We start from the raw sequence: 17,673 nt of genomic DNA, 5'->3' as shown, positions 1-17,673 counted from the left end.
TTACTAAACTACTACGAAAATATAACCCATCATTTGATTGATTGGTTGGTTGTTTGATAGGGTCTTCCCTTGCACATCTGGACTGCAGCAACAATGGCGCCCACTGACAAATCAGGGCATCTCTAAATCTTCATGTCTCAGTAGCAGGGAAACTCCTACGCATGCAGAATGTCTAGGGTCTGACCTTGACTCTCCAGTTGAAGGATTTTAGCTAGTGGGGGGGGGGGAACTCTGGTCTGAGGACAGGAACGGGAGAACATGCACATATTCTTTTAAGAAGGGGATGCGATCGATGTTCTGCTCATTCTCCAGCACAAAACTATCGCTCTGCATTCAGGATCCTAAGCTTCAACATGCCCATTGCCCACCCACTCCATTTAATACATTAGCTTATCATTCTCTAATGCTGGGGTAGTCAACCTGTGGTCCTCCAGGTGTCCATGGACTACAATTCCCATGAGCCCCTGCCAGCAAATGCTCATGGGAATTGTAGTCCATGGACATCTGGAGGACCACAGGTTGAATACCCCTGCTCTAATGCACCTGTAAACAAGATTTTGTACAGGGTGTTCTCATAAACATTAGCAGAAGTGTCAAACCAGGATAAATCAAGAAGAGCCGGGCTTTAGAAACCACATAGATGGGCATGAATTCAGATTCAAAAAGAAAAAAGGGACTCTCCCGTCACATTTATATCAGCTTGGAAAGAACAAAAAATGACTGTCTAAGAAGCAAAGTGCCCTCCCTGCAATCTGGATATTAAAAAGATGTTACTAGATCTCTTCCCCCATTCAATTACATGTGACATTTGAAGTTACGGTAAGCCTCCCATCTTTTTAGAAGGATAATCATACAAAATGTGGAACTGTGAACACGAAAAGAGCTCTTATAGCGGAGATAAGAAGATTATACAAATTACAAGTTTGGGTATTTCAATTATAGCCACCTGGGAAGGCTGTCATAGCCCCAAAGCCATGGATGGCTTTCTTTTCCAATGTTCGATAGATAATAAATAATATTAATTAATTAATATATATATAAAGGTGGAAAATCTAGTTGTGACATCACTCAGGTTTAATGAGAAAGCTACCTGCTTCTCTTGGTTACCCATTTTGATAAGGTATGGGATGCAAGGAGCTAGTTGTCTTGGAGAGTCTCAGGATTGAAAGATGCTACTAGAAGCTACTAGATCTTGACCCACTAGAAGCTTCAGTCACATTTAGCATTGTCTTAATTTTATAAAACAGGCTAAGTCAATGATATTAGCTTAGTTGCTCAGGTGCAATTTGTGGCTCTTCTACATGTTACGTGTGGTTGTTCTGAGCACTGTTCCTCAATGTGGTACCTGCTCCATGTTTCAGGAAAGTGAGCAAAGCCATTACCTGGTGAAGCTTGTGGTGGCACGTTAGAAAGAGCTGGTGCTGAAGGAATTGATAAGCTGCAAGCATCCCTAAGGTACAGGACGTCTGCCAGAGGTGGTAATAAATGTGGCCCCTTGGGGCTAGTGGTATTTGTGAATGTGACTCCCCCGGAGCTGCAGAGTGAATACTAACTAGGGCAAGCTAATAATGGCATTCCACATCAGTCTCAGATTCAGTTCAGACACAAAGCCCAACTATGGTTTAAATAAACAAACTGTGGTTCATTTGAACATATGAACATGGGCTGTTCCATTCACTTCTGTTAGTTAGGGGCTGTCAAACCAGGATAAGAAACCATGGTTTTAAATGAGTTTATTAACCAGATAATTAATTAACTAAGTTTTCATGTGACACATGTGCTAACTCCTGCACTGCAGCCCAGCAACACTTGGACAGCACTTCCCAGACACCTGGACAGAGCAAAGGAAGTGAAACCAGCATTTGTTGCATCAAACAAGGATCTGTGTGATTCACCCGTGAACCAAATTCTGGTTTCACATATTAACCATATGTTAAAATACATGGTTTTGGAGGGCCCATATTCACCCTGTCCAGAAGCAGCTGCATTGATTACCAGTTGTGGCCCGGATCAGATTCCAAGTTTTGGTATTAACCTTTAAGGCCATCTGCAGCGTGGGCCTTGCCTATCTGAGGGACCGCTTGTCTGTTTAAGCCCCCTGCAGGATTCTTCGTTCTTGTGGTCCCCAGTCCCAGAGAAGCACGCCTGGTCTCGACCCGGGCCAGGGCTTTTTTGGTCTTGGCCCCAACCCAATGGAATGAGCTCCCAGAAGATCTGAGGGCCCTGATGGAGCTGTCTTAGTTCCACAGTGGAGCTCTTCTGCCAGGTCTTTGGTTGAGGCCGGGTTTCAGGGACAACTGGGGCCCCACCTTGCGCCAACACTATTCCACTCTGCAATCCTATACCTGTGATGGTTTGACTGTAGTTTGGGGAAGGATTGGGGATTATGCCACTGTTTTATGGTTTTTTATGGGTTTTAATGGTACTGGGAATTTATAATTGATTTTAATGGGGTTTTAATTTGACTTCATGTAACCCGCCATGAGTCTTCAGAAAGTGGCGGGATAAAAATCGAAATAATAAACAAACAAACAAACATTTACTAGGTGTGAATCAGAAGGCCTTACTCACTCCTGTAGAAGTCTTTAACACCCTCCCAATGGCAATACATGTAATGTTGGGCTATACAAACCAGTTAAGGGTCCATCGGTTAAGGTGACCCAGGGTCAAAGGATTCACCAGTAGGGCTGCCAGCTCAGGGTTGGGAAATACCTGTAGATTTTGGGGGTAGAGCCTGAGGATGGTGGGGTATGGAGAAGGGAGGAACTTCAGGGGGGGTATAATGCCATGGTGCCCACCTTCCAAAGTGACCATTTTCTCCAGCCAAATTGACCTTGGTTGATTAGAGAAGCAGCTGTAATACCAAGGTATCACCAGGTGCCAGCTGGAGGTTGGCAACCCTACTCACCAGCAAGCCTCCTCCAATGTCAACTAACATGGGTCTTTAACAAGAACAGATACCAAATGTGCTTCTTCCGGAACATACTGATCTTGGATGCTTTAGGATGCTTTGGGCTGATCCTGCGTTGAGCAGGGGGTTGGACTAGATGGCCTGTATGGACCCTTCCAACTCTATGATTCTACGATTCTACGATTCTACTAGTAAAGATGAGGGCAGGGGGAAGTTGCCTCTTATGGCACCGTTCCAAAGGAGAATAACACCCTCCTAAGACTGTTGAAGTATATGGGCTTGGAAAGTTGTACGCATGCACTCAAAACCTTGCTTTTGACTTGCATCATAGCTGAGCTCCTATGCACTTACACTGGAACAAGTCCTGCCGAACAAAATGAGACTTCTGAGTTAACGTGTACAGATTTGGGGAAGTAAATGGCTGCGAGGGCATTGTGGCGCTATGTTCTAGGGATATAAATTACAGATGCTTATGATATTGTTCTGCAGCGGCTAGGCGCCGTTGAGCCAAAGAGCCTTTGTGCATGGAGACAACGCCCAAACAAGAGAGAATGTGATGCGGCAAATCCCATTGTATAAATTCAATGGTTAAACAGTAAGAGAAAAAGAGAAAATGTCCTAAAGGGATAATCTCATTTCAGCTTCATACTACAGAGAAGAGAGAGAGAGAGAGAGAGAGAGAGAGAGAGAGAGAGAGAGAGAGAGAGAGAAAAAACCCCGAAACTAAATTTTGAAAGGATAATTGACAGAGTGAAATATTAAACAGACTGGGCAGGTTTCATTGCATAGAATTATATCGGAATGTTGTGAGAAAATCTGTCCTAATAAAACTCACCCTAAAATTAAATTAAGAATCAGAATCTTAAACTGCTAGTAAGCTTCAGAATTGGTTCTTATTCTAAGGGGTACAGAAATCTTAATTATACTGTGCCAAATCCAGTAAATTTAATCCACTTTATGCCAAAGTACATCCTCTTATGTATGTGGCGGTTGCATTGATTTCCAGAGAAAGAGTGTTCCTAAAGAGTTCCTAAAGAGTGTGCTTCATAGCCTGGAGGTTGGTCCATCTAATTAGCAGTCCAATTCTATGTTCACTAACTCTGCAGGAAACCCTTCCTTATTAACTGGGACTGACCTTTTGGGAAACACATTTACAGATTTCAGGCTGCCTTCCAGCTTAATGCAGAGATTCCCAAACAGGGGTCTGCGGGAGTTTTGATGGGAGTCTGCAAAAGCTCTGAAGTGGTGTGGTGTGTGTGTGTGTGTGTGTGTGTGTGTGTGTGTGTGTGTGTGTGTGTGTTTGGGAGTGGGATCTGGGCTGTCTTCTCAGCTCCTACTCTTCTTTCTGCCCTACATGAGGCAGAACTCTCATAGTAGCAGTAAAGGGGAGGGAGGGAACAAAAGGAAGGCTAAGGGTTCAGGTAGTGATGTCACTTCTGGGGGTGTGGCAGAAGGCATGGCTAGCTGACATCACTTCCAGGGCTCCTCAAAGTCTGAAAAATTATTTCAGAGGCTCCTCTATGGTCAAAAGGTTGAAAAAGGCTGCCCCAATGATTTCGTTGAAACCAAGTGGTGGACCAGGCTGTGAGTTTCACAGATGGAACATAAGGGGAAGAAGCAGGAGCTGGCACGAATGCAAGGGTGGGAAAAACATCCATAAAGTAATGTCCGAAAGACTTATAAGGGTGTAGCTCTGTTTACGACAGCGCTTTAAGACAACTGAGCATTAGAGGCCTACTAGAATGTATTAACGGGACACCATCACGACTTACAGTCAAAATTAAAGGATCAAAGTTTGCGGTAACAACCACGAGTTAAAGACGGAAACATTTTTATTCCCGTATAACAAATGCACCTGTTGCACAGTTACCCATAAAAAGCAGTAAAAGTATTGGTCACAGCAGACTGACTACAGAAGCACAACTTCTCGTCTTCTACAAAGAGCCCATAAAATTAGCTGAAAATACTGTGGAATAAAATGGCCTATATATTCCACGTCCCCCACAATGCAGTAATGATAGTACTCTGCATTACTCCCCAATGCAGTAATGATAGTATAATAGGCCACGTTATACAGTTGGAGCTCTGGACAACAAATCCCAAGCATGGGGAGATGAACAGCAAAGGATCCTAAGATGTGGGGCAAAACAGAGAAACTACTTAGAGGAGACCAGTCAGCCTATGATTCCTCTGGAACAATATGACCACAACGAATAGCAACTGATAGACCAACCTTCTAGGAATATGTTCAGTAGTCTTTCCTCCATTGCCATGTCTTATGGCTTATAATTATAGGTGGTGTAAAGAAGCACACTTACATTAAACTTGGACGGTGCCACTGTGTTGTCCTGTTGTTATGGTTGACATAGTAGGTACGCCCAAGATTGTCCACTTTTTCTTCCCATCCAGGAGGTAAGGGAGGGGGTGGTAACTCTTCCTGGCGCTGAGAGGCAGAATCATTGGAGTCCACCACCTCCCAGCCATGCTTTAAAGGGGTGGGGGAGAGAAATGGAAAATGCATGATTAATTCAAAAGCACAGCAGACTTAGTATCTTCAGGTCCATCATACATTTAAAACAAAGGTGCTTTCCAATGGTGAAATTACACACAACCAACTGTTGACATTGTCATACATTTATTTGTAGTGAGCTGTTCTCCTAGTACAAAAGTCCTTGGGGTTTGTATGGATAGACGAAAAAGGAGAAGAAGGAGAAGGAGAAGAGTTGGTTCTTATATGCCACTTCTTTCTACCAGGAGTCTCAAAGCACCTTACAATCACCTTCCCTTCCCTTGACAAGCTCACCTGGAAGACTAAAAATGGGGATGGGCCATTGCTCAGTAATTGAACATCTCCTCTGCATACAGAACAATCCAGGTTCAATCCACAGCAGGCTCAAGTCGTAAGCGATAGGAAAGACCTCCCACCTGAGAACCTGGAGAGCCACTGCAGTTCACAATAGACAATAGGCATCCTGATAGACCAATATCTTGATCCAGTGTATATAATGTATGTGGGTAACCAGTAAGTTGGTTAAGACAAAAAAAAAAGCTCAAAAAAAGACTTTGGACTCATCATACTCCTGTTCTTGACTTATATCAGAGTTGTTATGAGATAAAATGGTGGCAGGGAGAACCCCCCCCCCCCGAGTTCTTTGGAGGAACTGGCTTATTCTTCAACCATGTTGTTAACAAGCGCTGTATATTTGGAACCTAACAGAATAGTTCTGTTGTGAAACTCTGACGTGACAACCTAAGAGGGAATTCCATGTTTGCTTCGTATCCCGGAACCGATATTAACTGAATAGGTTGGATTGAATGCTCCATTCTAACGGCCATCCCGAAGAATAAAGGCCGAACTAGCTCATGGCTGATTCACTCGTCATTGTAGGGTAACAAGACACCGTTTCCAAAAGATGCATGCTCCAGTTCTCATGGTTGATTCACACACCACTTTGAAATGCATTACAGTGTGGGTTTATTTGGCTTGCAACATAGGATGAGCTGAAAAGAAAGAGGTCACTAATTCAGCTCACCATGCCCACAGTGGAGTTACAGGGAGTCAGCTGTGTCATGAACAAGAACAAGAAACACAGTAAAGTGATCAGATAAAAGGTTTTGCTGCAGAATCAGTGCTCTGAATGCCACGAGTGTATTAAGTTGCCTTTTGTTGAGTTGAGCTCCTGTGCAAGAACCTGCTTGGCTTAACGGGCCATTGTGTGAAAATGACCTTCTGAATTGACTGCATTCTCACTGCTGCACAGAGGTGATGATTTCTGACGCCCAGCACAGGTATTGTTCATTCATTAACAATATTTAGCCTGGATGCAAGCAGATGTGCCAGTGTAACAATCTCGACCTGACAGTGGATCAAGGATAATTATGCAGGTGATAAAGTAGAAATGGAAGCATTTTTTATTATTCAGAAAGCTGTATTATAAAAAAACTCTCTGGTTCAACATCTCTTTGAGGAATCTAGAAAAATTCTACACACTGTATTCTTGTGAGTGTTTGAGTGTGTGTGTGTGTGTGTGTGAGAAAGAGAGAGAGAGAAGGGAGAGAGAGGGGGGGGGAGAGAGAGAGAGAGAGCTACAGCAGCTTCCTTCTTTCTTGGCTAACTATCCTGCTGAAACACTTTTCTGTTACCCACGTTGAACTTGGCCAGTCAGAGATAATATTCATCAGTAGCCAGCTTGCTGTATCGGGATTCACAATTTTCTATGCAGCACAAGCACTCCTTCCTTCTGAATTTGGAATTGAGGAAACTTCGGCCATTCTCATCCTGTGGGAACTGTGGCTCAGCGGTAGAGCATCTGTTTGGCATGCCGAAGGTCTCAAGTTCAATCCCTGACATCTCCATGGATGAGGTAGTAGGCGATGGGAAAGACCTCTGCCTGGGAACTTGGAAAGCTGCTGCTATTCTGAGTAGGCAATACTGATTGTGGTGGAACAAGGGAATGATTCAGTATAAGGCAGCTTTGTGCATGCATGTAACTGTTGCTTGTAAGCTAACCCATCCTAAGAAATAGAGAGTTGCCTTGATGGACTCATCCATTTATTTCAGAAATCTCTTTCTAGCAATGGTTCTTTGCTGTTTGTTTTCCCCAGTTATGTGCTATGAAGAGTGGAGGAGACATTCTGCTTCCTCTAAGACAGGTATACATTGCTAAACAGTGGGAGTGTGGCTCAATGGCAGAAAATCTTGATGCACAGAAGGCCCCTGGTTCAATCCTTCTGTGTCAAGGTCGCTGGTTCAATCCTTGGCATTTCCAGTTAAAAGGAACAGGAAGTAGGTGATATAAAACAGGGATAGTCAACCTGTGGTCCTCCAGATGTTCATGGACTACAATTCCCAGCAAACGCTGGCAGGGGCTCATGGGAACTGTAGTCCATGAACATCTGGAGGACTACAGGTTGACTATCTAAAAGACCTCACTACCTGGGACCCTGGAGAGCCACTGCCAGTCTGAGCAGGCAATGCTGACTGTTACAGGTCAATGTGTATCCACCTGGACTGTGAGATCAACTCAATTTCATTTCTGAGCAATATGAGCTATCAAATTGCTAAATGCCTACTACACCTATCGCCATTACTTCAGGTAAGGAAGCTTCAGATTCAAGTCCAGTAGCAACTTCATGACCATCAAGGTTTTTCGGTCAAATATGAGGAAGGGAGCTTTGACTCTCAGAAGCTTATACCTCAAAAGTCTTGTTAGTCTCAAGAGAAGTTATTGGACTCAAAATCTAGCTATGCAGATAGACTCTTAGAATTCTAGAGTTGGAAGGGGCCATCCAGGCCATCTAGTCCAACCCCCTGCTCAAGGCAGGATCAGCCTAATAATATTTTTTTTAATTCTAACTCCCCCTTCCAAATTGCTCAGGGAGGGTAACAACAGTAAAGTCAACATACAGGTAAGAAGGAGCCATGAAAATGGTCAGCATTAATTAAATTAATTACAAGCTACTTACCTCAGAGTCCTCCCTCTGATCATTGTCATCATCTTGGCCACCGTTCTTTGGCATGTAGGCCATCTTCAGCCTCAAAAAACCTTTCACCCGAGATTTGTGGCTATCAGAAAGAAAACAATTGTAAAAACAGATGAGCTACAAAATGGGGTTGTACGCTAAAAAAGTAGTTTCTTAGAAAGATGGATGGATGGATGGATGGATGGATGGATGGATGGATGGATGGAAAGACAGTCAAACTGACTCACCTTCTTGGCCTGAGTAGGAAATCTTTAAAGGTGTAAGGCCGTTCCATAGTTGGGTCTTCTGTCTAGGAATACAATAATAAAATTAAGTCAGTAAAATACTGAAGAACACATTTCTGCATGCCTGGCAGGCAAAGTGGTATACAAATATAACAAATAAATAAATAATGTTCCAAGAGAGCTTTGAACAAGATTCCCATTCTGAAAAAGAACTCTGCTTTTATTGGCAAGTGGAGACCACTGTTGACTGAACTGTTCCACTAGGTGTCGCCCTCAACACCGTTATTCAAGCAAGCAACCAAACCCGGTCCTGGTGCAGAAAAACATGTGAGAGCCAGGGCAATCAGAAATGCAAGAAAAGGTTGTTTAAAAAACACCTTGCTACAAAAAAAAAATGGAACCCCAATGCCCAAGTTTCCTCTCTTTGCTTGTTTGCTTCACAAACAGAGTTCTAGTATGCACAGAAGAGTCAGGCCTTTTCATAGAATCATATTATAATAGAGTCAGAAGGGACCTCATGGGTCATCTAGTTCAACCCCCTGCACCATGCAGGACACTCACATCCCAATCGCTCATCTACTGTCACCTGCCACCCGTTTGCCTTCACAGAATTAGCCTTTTACTATGTACATTTACCTCCCTTCCCATATACACCCACAAGATAGCACAGTGAGAAGTAGGGGAAATGAAGAGGAAGAGGGAGTGGAATAGACCACCCAACCTTGCCTCCTCCCTGAACTCTTCAAGCAAGGAACTACTGTGATATAGAGCTGCCTACTCAGGACTTACACTGAGTTACACTGAGCTGCCTACTCAGGACTTAGCAGTGGAATAGGCTGCCTAAGGAGGTGGTGAGCTCCCCCTCATGGGTAGTCTTCAAGCAAAAGTTGGATACACACTTTTCTTGGATGATTTAGGATGCTAGGGCTAATCCTGCGTTGAGCAGGGGGTTGGACTAGATGGCCTGTATGGCCCCTTCCAACTCTATGATTCTATGATTCTAGGACTGGGAATTCCTGGACATTTGGGGGAGGTGGAGCCTAGGGAGGGCCCACAGCAGGCTATAATGCCATAGAGCAGGGGTAGTCAACCTGTGGTCCTCCAGATGTCCATGGACTACAATTCCCATGAGCCCCTGCCAGCATTTGCTGGCAGGGGCTCATGGGAATTGTACTCCATGGACATCTGGAGGACCACAGGTTGACTACCCCTGCCATAGAGTATAGCCTCCAAGGCCACTATTTTCTGCAGGGGAACGGATATCTGTCCCCTGGCAATCAATAAGTGTCCTGGGAAATCTCCCGGAGGTAAAAGTTAGAGACCTCCCCAACCCTTAGCTCGTTAACTAATGGCTGCCCATTACTCAGCAAGGACTCGGAGACAAAGCGCTGTACTGCTGCACGACTACTGCTCTCGGTGTAAGAATATCCGTACAATGACATTGCCTCTGGAAAGCTCAGAGTCAGACGCTGTAGCAAAGGGAGAGACGATCTAATCGGAGGAGTTACCTTTCCAGCAATGTGGGAACTCAGCTCTGAGAGGTGCCAATTAGCGCGATAATCACAGCCAGCCGCGCAATTGCTGCATCCACAAAATTCTGCACTGCTGGCAAATTACCAGGTCGATTAGGATATTTTAAATACTAGCTCGAGAGCCTTGTACCTTGCAACGTTCCGTGGCCTGAGAATTATCAGTTTGAACTGGCAAAGCACTTAAAAAAAAAAAAAAAGTCCTAAATGACATTACATGTCCTTTGCATTCATGGTTGCTTGTGAAAACAGGGGGGGGGGGGGGAGAGAAGTCGCAAGATTTAGGGTGGATCTCTTGCTTGGGGGCTTGATGTCTTCAGGTGTGGGCTGGCGTATCCAGCCATAGGCCAGGGGGTTGGGGCCTGCAAAACGGAGCTCTTCCGCCAGGTCTATGGTTGAGGCTGGGGGCAGTGAGAAAGATTGATTCTCTTCCCCCCCCCCCCAGTGTTAGCTGCAACCTGTGTTATCTTGACTCTCCTTCTTCCCCTTCCAGAGGCAGGGATGGGGAGGCGGTGGCATTTTTGTATGTTTTGTGTCCATTTTAATGGTTTTTTTAAAATGGATTTTTACTGGATGTTTGTAACCTGCCACGAGCTGGCCTATGGGAGTGGCAGGGAATAAATTAAATAGTAGTAGTAGTAGTAGTAGTAGTAGTAGTAGTAGTAGTAGTAGTAGTAGTAGTAGTAGTAGTAGTATGCTGGCCCTTTCTGAACCTATTGTCAGAGGTTTGGGTTTTGCCATTAGCTCCCGTTAGGCAAGCAGAAAACTCACTATGCAGCTCCTCCCTTACCTCTGCACCTACTTCATTCTAGACCACCCTTTTTCAACCTTTTGACCATGGACAAACCCCTGAAATATGGGCCCCCTGAACATAATCGCTTTGCACACATGAAAAAGTAGCAGAGCAAGCTGTTTGAGCTCTGCTTTTGCTCGATATTTTAATTCACTGGTGGGACCTACAACTTTTAAATTATTCTTATTGCATCCTTTTTAAAATACTGCAGTCTGCTTTGAGGCTCAGTGAGAAAGACAGACCGTAAGAAAGTAAATAAATCAATTTAAGGAGCTCCCAGCAATTTAACAATCCAAGAGACTGTTCAAGCTACAAAAGCAGTTTCAATGTTTCCTTTTCAACCTCAGCGTTCCTCTGATGCGATCAACACACTGTGAATACTCAGATCCCTTCAAGGATTCTTAGTTTGTAGATGAGATTCTGTAGATATATACCCTTGTTTACAGGGGATGACAGCTACAGGATTGTTATAGTCCATCACTGATCGGTATTTTCATCGATTTTAATGGTCCCTTTGAAAATGGTCCTATCAGGGAGGCAGATCTCATTGCCAAAACAATAACAACAACAACAACATCAACAACAACAAAACAGGCAACTGTAGAGACATCAAAGTTGACCAGGTTGATGTAGAGACATCAAAGTTGACCATGGGGAGCAATTTCCTAAGCATGGAGTGCTGAAGCCCTCAGGGAAGTGTTAAAGGCATAATTTTCAAAAGGACTGGTTCTGACTTATCCCTGTTATAAACAATATTACACTGAAATGTGGTTTAATCCTTTCAATTTTATTTCCAAAGAACCATGCTGTCAAAGAACTGTACTATATTCAAAAGGTGCTTCCTTTGCTTTGTTTCCATTGGATTTCTGTAATTTCCATCTTCTGCTGAAAATCAGTGTAAAGTATGCACTGGATGGGAACAATGGATTCGATGTAGCTATAATTTGCCCCAAGTAAAGGGATTTCCATCAGAGGAACAGGATTTTCTTGCATGCCCTCCCACTGCAGCAGGAATTGACCCACCCTAAACTCCTGGAGTGCCAATGGGTAGAAGTTGATAGATCCAGGTTGGGAAACTCCTGGTGATTTGAGTATGGAGCCTGGGGAGGTCAGAAGCATCTTCCCTCCATCTGAACTGGGCCAAAAATTGGAATTCCACTTGTCCTGATCCTAGGCGCATTGGGGTCAACAAAATGATGGTGCAAGTGATCAGTTTATATATTAAACTGATTAATGTTTAGGATTTTTATTGTATGGGGTTTTTATCTGTGAGATCATTTTGGAGAGTGGCAGCCTAGAAACCAAACAACCAAACAAAATAGTGTCACAGGTTCTACCCATTTTCTTCAGGGGGATCCTCAGGTCCCACCTGAAGGCTGGCTTCCCTACTTTTTTTTTTTGAGGGGGGGTGATCAGCTGAAAGGTAGAAAGAAAAAACTTGCAAACAAAAACATTTTTTTGCCTTTAACTAAATTATTTGTATTATCTGAATAAAAACATTCAAAATAAGAATAGAAGTATATTTCAATATTGAGTTCAACATTATAGCTTAGAACTCTTTGATAGCAGATCAACATATTCATCACCAGCGTATTCCTTGGGGAATGAAAATCTCCATATTATGCCTTCTGAGCAGGTAAAACCTTGTCTTAAACAAAAAGCATTTCACTCATCCCAAAACAGAATAGATTTCACAGGGATCCCACCTGCTGTGCTTTCCAGAATTTCCAAAAAAAGATAAACTCTGAATCAAGCAACATGCTCAGTTTGGCAAAACTATCTCCCGTCATCCCCAACTCAATGTGCACCTGGGAAGATGCAGGACTTCACTGAGGAGGGGGTTGGACTAGATGGCCTGTGTGGCCCCTTCCAGCTCTATGGTTCTATAACTGGATCATACAGAAGATCTTCACAATCACAACAGTCCTTTTGCAAGTGGGAGCGCTAAAATTACTTCTTCCTGTTTACTTGCACTACAACACAACAATTGTTTCTCTGTTATCTTTTTTGTATGCACAAGAAGCAAGGTCCCAGGTTCAAACCCCAGCATTTCCAGTTTACAGGGTCAGGTAGCAGATGATGTAAAATAGGGGCAGTCAACCTGTGGTCCTCCAGATGTTCATGGACTACAACTCCCATGAGGCCCTCATGGGAATTGTAGTCCATGAACATCTGGAGGACCACCGGTTGACTACCCCTGATGTAAAAGACCTCAGCCCAAGACCCTGAACAGCTACCAAAAGTCTGATTAAACATAAGGTAGCTCCATGTGTGCATTCATCAACTGTAAATTCCATTGCTCCACAAGGACAATGTTATTTAGTTAAAAATTACACCAAAACCAATTAAGCTGGAAAAAGATTCTTCCCGAAATTGGAAAAAGATTTCCTCTAGCTTATGATAGACTCACTATATTGTTAACAAGGAGACCACGGCGGCCCCTGCAAAGCCCACTCTGCTCCACCCCCCACCCACAGGCACACTGTTGACGACCCCTTTCCCTTCCTCCCCTTGTAAATAGATAAACCTCGGTCCAAATTAAGCTGCTCTTCATTTTTTACTATGATGAATACAACCACTTGCATACTTTACAGAGCAGGGCTTTCCTGTTTCCCCCCTGCCTTTTTGACCCTGGTGAAACGCGCTCTGGAGGGAGATCAGGGACCCACGAGACCTTAATAAGTTCCACAGGGCCTGTAAAATGGAGCTATTCCACCAGGCTTATGGTCAGGGACCAAAATATCCACCACCAATAAATACTGCCTTCACTTCTTGGAAAGAGAAAGATCAGCTCCTGATGCCAAACCCCCCTGTCGAGAAATATTCGTTGGGGGAGTTTAGATTAATAATGTTTTAAACTTATTTGTAAATTATGTTCTATGAATGCTGTCACCTGGCCTGAGTCGCATTGGAAGGACAGTCTAAAGATAAAATTTTATCGTATATTTATTGCCCTGCTACAGACCCTGCTGTTGATAGTGGGACATGCCAGGAGGGAGAAATAGGCAGAAATCACAGCCTTGCTTTCTGGAAATGGAAATGCCGTGTGGTCAGATTGCCTGCACGGCTGGGTGCATGCCATGATGAAAAACAATTAGCCTTTAAACTTTGGTGAGTACCATGGTAGGATGCAGTTCAGTGAGTTTAAATTTCAGAAAATTAGATTTGGGTTAGACATCGGGAAAACATTTCAATATAAGCGATGTTTAAGTGTGTTGCATAATCCACTTTCCTGGCAGTGTTCAAGGAAAGTCTATTAGGAAGTAATAGGTTGGATCCGACCAGAATTTCCACTCCATCTTGCTTGAGTCCCCTCTTCGCTGTAGTTTCCCCTCATGTGGCTTTTCTCCATACAAGTTCTATTAGACCAGACAAAATCCTCCCCAAATGGGCCCCTCCTCCCTTTTTAATTGCTAGAATAGACAGCAGGATCCAACTCGGTGTATGCACGACTTCACCGTTGCTCCACAGCGAAATGACAGACACTGATTCAAAGGTATACCCAAAAAATGAAACAACGTTTTATATATTTGACTACTGGTTTTCTATTCAGAACTGAATGCGTGCTTGCTGCTACTTGCAGGCATGATTACTTGAATACAACAGGTTAAGGCAGCCTTTCTCAACTTTTTTACCCTTAAGAAACCCCTGAAACATTCTTCTGGCTTTAAGAAACCCCCAAAGTGGTGTGATCATGCAGAATAAGGTTTCAGGGATAACTGTGTACATGCCCACCCAGAGCCCCTCCCCTTTCCACCCCTCCAGGCCCATCATTGGCCATTTTGGAAGGAGGGGCAGGTCGACATGATGATATACGGTCATATAACCCAGTGAAAGTTGAACAGATTTTTAAAAAATATTAAAAGTTCATTAACTCCCACCCATTCAGGAAATCCTACTAGGGCCGTCAAGAGTCCCAAGGGCATCACAAAACCCTACGTTAAGCGAACAAAGTCTTTGGTTCAAATATCACATCATCCATGGACTCCCTGGGTGGCCTCATGGAAACATTTCTTTGTCCCGAGACTGGTTCACCCAACAGCATTATGGAAAGCATTATGCATGTGGATGAAGCATGTAAAGTGCTCCGAGTACTATGTGAAAGCGTAATGATAATAAATTAACAAGCATAAATAATGTGACTTAACACTGAACTCGCTACACAAGCCTGCAAATTCAACTTTGCTCATATTTCTTTGGCAGTTTTGCTCTAAAACAAACGAACTGCAACAGATAGTGCTAATTACATTTATTGATTGCGATAAACATAATTAGCGGTTACTCCTCACATCCATGATAATAGCAAAATGATAGTCTGGTGAGATTCAGCCTCTTGACTTTCTCACAAAATGGAAAGAACTAAACACAAAAATCAGTTTAATGCATGGAAATAAGCATTTGGTAGAATTTCAGCAGCCACTAAAAGGGTGGCGGCGGGACTAGATTAAAGAGAGAGTATATAGCTCAAATGTTCTCTGTAAAACAGTTCAGATCCCCCTTCCCAACCTCTTTCATAAGGTGGTTGTGGGGATAATGGAGTTAAGAACTGTAATGCACTTTGTACGTCAAATTGAAATAATTAATTCAATTAATACAATGGCATACGCTGACAGAAGAAACTGGAAGGATTCCAACTATGCTGTAAATTTTTAATGCTGTTACTTAACCCGAGAATGAAGCTGCTCAGACATTTCTTTAAAACCTGTGCTACTTAAGCAAACAGACGAGGACAGCTGCACCCAAGACACATTAAAGCTTCCAGACAAAAATGAAGTTATAGTGTGCAGGACACCAACAAAGCCAAGAGAACAGGCTAGAAACAGTCTGGAATTGTTCCTCTTTTCCGTTCATTCCTAAAAGGGGGAACTCGATGACTGGTCTCATCTGACCCACTGCGGTGGTCTTGTCTCTCCCAAAACACTTGGCACCAGATCCCGCCCCATAAGAGCATAAATAATACCAAGACAGTTGTGTTTACAGGAAGACTGAAGAAAACTGGCTATTCACTTCAGGAATGACCACTTTCCTAGCATGCAACCTTTGACAAAATGTCTGGAAAACCATATAAGCAAACATATCATCTATGGAAGAAAAAAAATAGATGTTGACCCAGAAGCACTTTCTGTGGGACAAGCGGGTAACTTATGAAACCAGTTCTCAGGAATCTGGCATTTCTTTCCTCGGTGGCCCACCACAGACTTCCAGCCTCTTAGGGGCACTTATCCAAAGGTAAACACAAGCATCCTGGGGAAAAAAAAGAACAGCTGACGAAACTTAAGAGCAAGTCTTGTGGAAACAGCTGCCTGGCAAGCGGTGCGCCACCTCTGCACAGCCATAGGGCTGTTAGAGGCTTATGGGTATGCAACTGGGTACAACCCCTGGGGAACAGGCAGCATCGGAAGCCTATAGCCTACCACTGTTGCATTGCCCCCTCCCTTCATTGGGAATCCTTGCATAAGCTATAAAGCTCGTGGGGTGACCTCGGACTAGCAGTCTGTCTCTTTCAGTCTAAACTGCGGCTGTAAGGGGGAAATATGGGATAACCCCAACCATGCACACAAAACTGAGCTCTCTGGAGGAAACGTGGAATATAAATACAAAAGAATGAACAAATGGGGGGGGGAAGCAATAGACTTTTTTTTCTCCCCTCTCCCTGCTTTGCAATACAGAATCACAGAAGCATAGAGTTGGAAGGGATCTTCAGGGCTATCTAGTCCAACCCCCTGCAGAAGGCAGGAAATTCATAACTATCTGCCCACCCACAGTGACCCCAATTCCATGCCCAGATGAACCCCCCCTCCCGAAAAAAAAACAGAATCCCCGGCCAGTCTGGCCTGGAGGAAATTTGCCTCCTGACCCCAACGTAGCAATAGGCATTTCCCTCGGCATGCAAGAAAGGGCCACAGAGCCAAACACCGACACAGGCCCTTCTATTCAACCACTCTCAGTCTGCCTAAGTTCACAGAATCAACATTTCTGTAAGGTGGTTATCTAGTCTCTGCTTAAAAACTTCCAAGGAAGGAGAACCCACCACCTCCCAAGGAAGCCTGTACCACTGAGAAACCACTCTGTCAGGAACTTCTTCTGGATGTTTAGCTGAAAATTCTTTTGAATTAATTTCAACCCACTGGTTCTGGTCCAACCTTCTGGGGCAAGAGAAAACAACTCTACTCCATCCTCTGTCAGCCCTTCAAGTATTTGAAGATGGCTATCATATTACCTCTTAGTTGTCTTCCATCCAGGCTAAACAGACCAAGCTCCCTCAGCCTTTCCTTATACAGACCAAACTCCCTCAACCTTTCCTCAGAAGACTAAAAGCACAATTCTATGCAAAGCTATGCCAGTCTAAGCCAGTGGAAATAAATGAAATTAGAGGGGAGTAACTTTGCATTGGAGGAGTCTGTACACCTATGCTATTCCCACCCCTCCAGAAAAAGCAAAATAGTACTAATAGTCCACCAAATTCAAACAGCGAGAATAACAGGTGAGAAATGTTCAACAGAAAACCTCCATATTTATGGAACTCCCATTTCCAAGAAGGTTGAGGAACAATGCAGGACATGAGGATGCCATTCGGGCTGAAAGGTAGCCCCAATGTTTTAAATAAGCATTTCCATGTTTTAAATTAGCATTTATTCTGCAGAGTATTTGGTAGCTAAAATTAAGGAAACAGACAGGGCATTGTAGCGAACATGGGGCTCTCGTTCAGGGAGAGATAGATGCTCAGACCAG

General features: G+C 43.7%; 1 protein-coding gene across 14 annotated transcripts in view; it reads right to left on the bottom strand.

The window, feature by feature from the left end:
• NEDD4L (NEDD4 like E3 ubiquitin protein ligase) overlaps positions 1 to 17,673 on the bottom strand; it is a 312,252-nt gene that overhangs the window by 79,302 nt on the left and 215,277 nt on the right. For all 14 annotated transcript variants that reach the window (XM_077346870.1, XM_077346875.1, XM_077346874.1 and 11 more), the window contains 3 exons: positions 8,623 to 8,684; positions 8,378 to 8,477; positions 5,230 to 5,396 (listed from right to left, as the gene is read on the bottom strand). In XM_077346870.1, the coding sequence (XP_077202985.1) occupies positions 5,230 to 5,396; positions 8,378 to 8,477; positions 8,623 to 8,684 (329 nt within the window). The remainder of the gene's footprint in view (positions 1 to 5,229; positions 5,397 to 8,377; positions 8,478 to 8,622; positions 8,685 to 17,673) is intronic.

This window comes from Paroedura picta, chromosome 7, assembly GCF_049243985.1.
Source record: "Paroedura picta isolate Pp20150507F chromosome 7, Ppicta_v3.0, whole genome shotgun sequence".
Taxonomy (NCBI): domain Eukaryota; kingdom Metazoa; phylum Chordata; class Lepidosauria; order Squamata; family Gekkonidae; genus Paroedura; species Paroedura picta.
The sequence above is the reverse complement of the archived record's forward strand: the minus strand, read 5'-3'. Positions and strand labels throughout refer to the sequence as shown.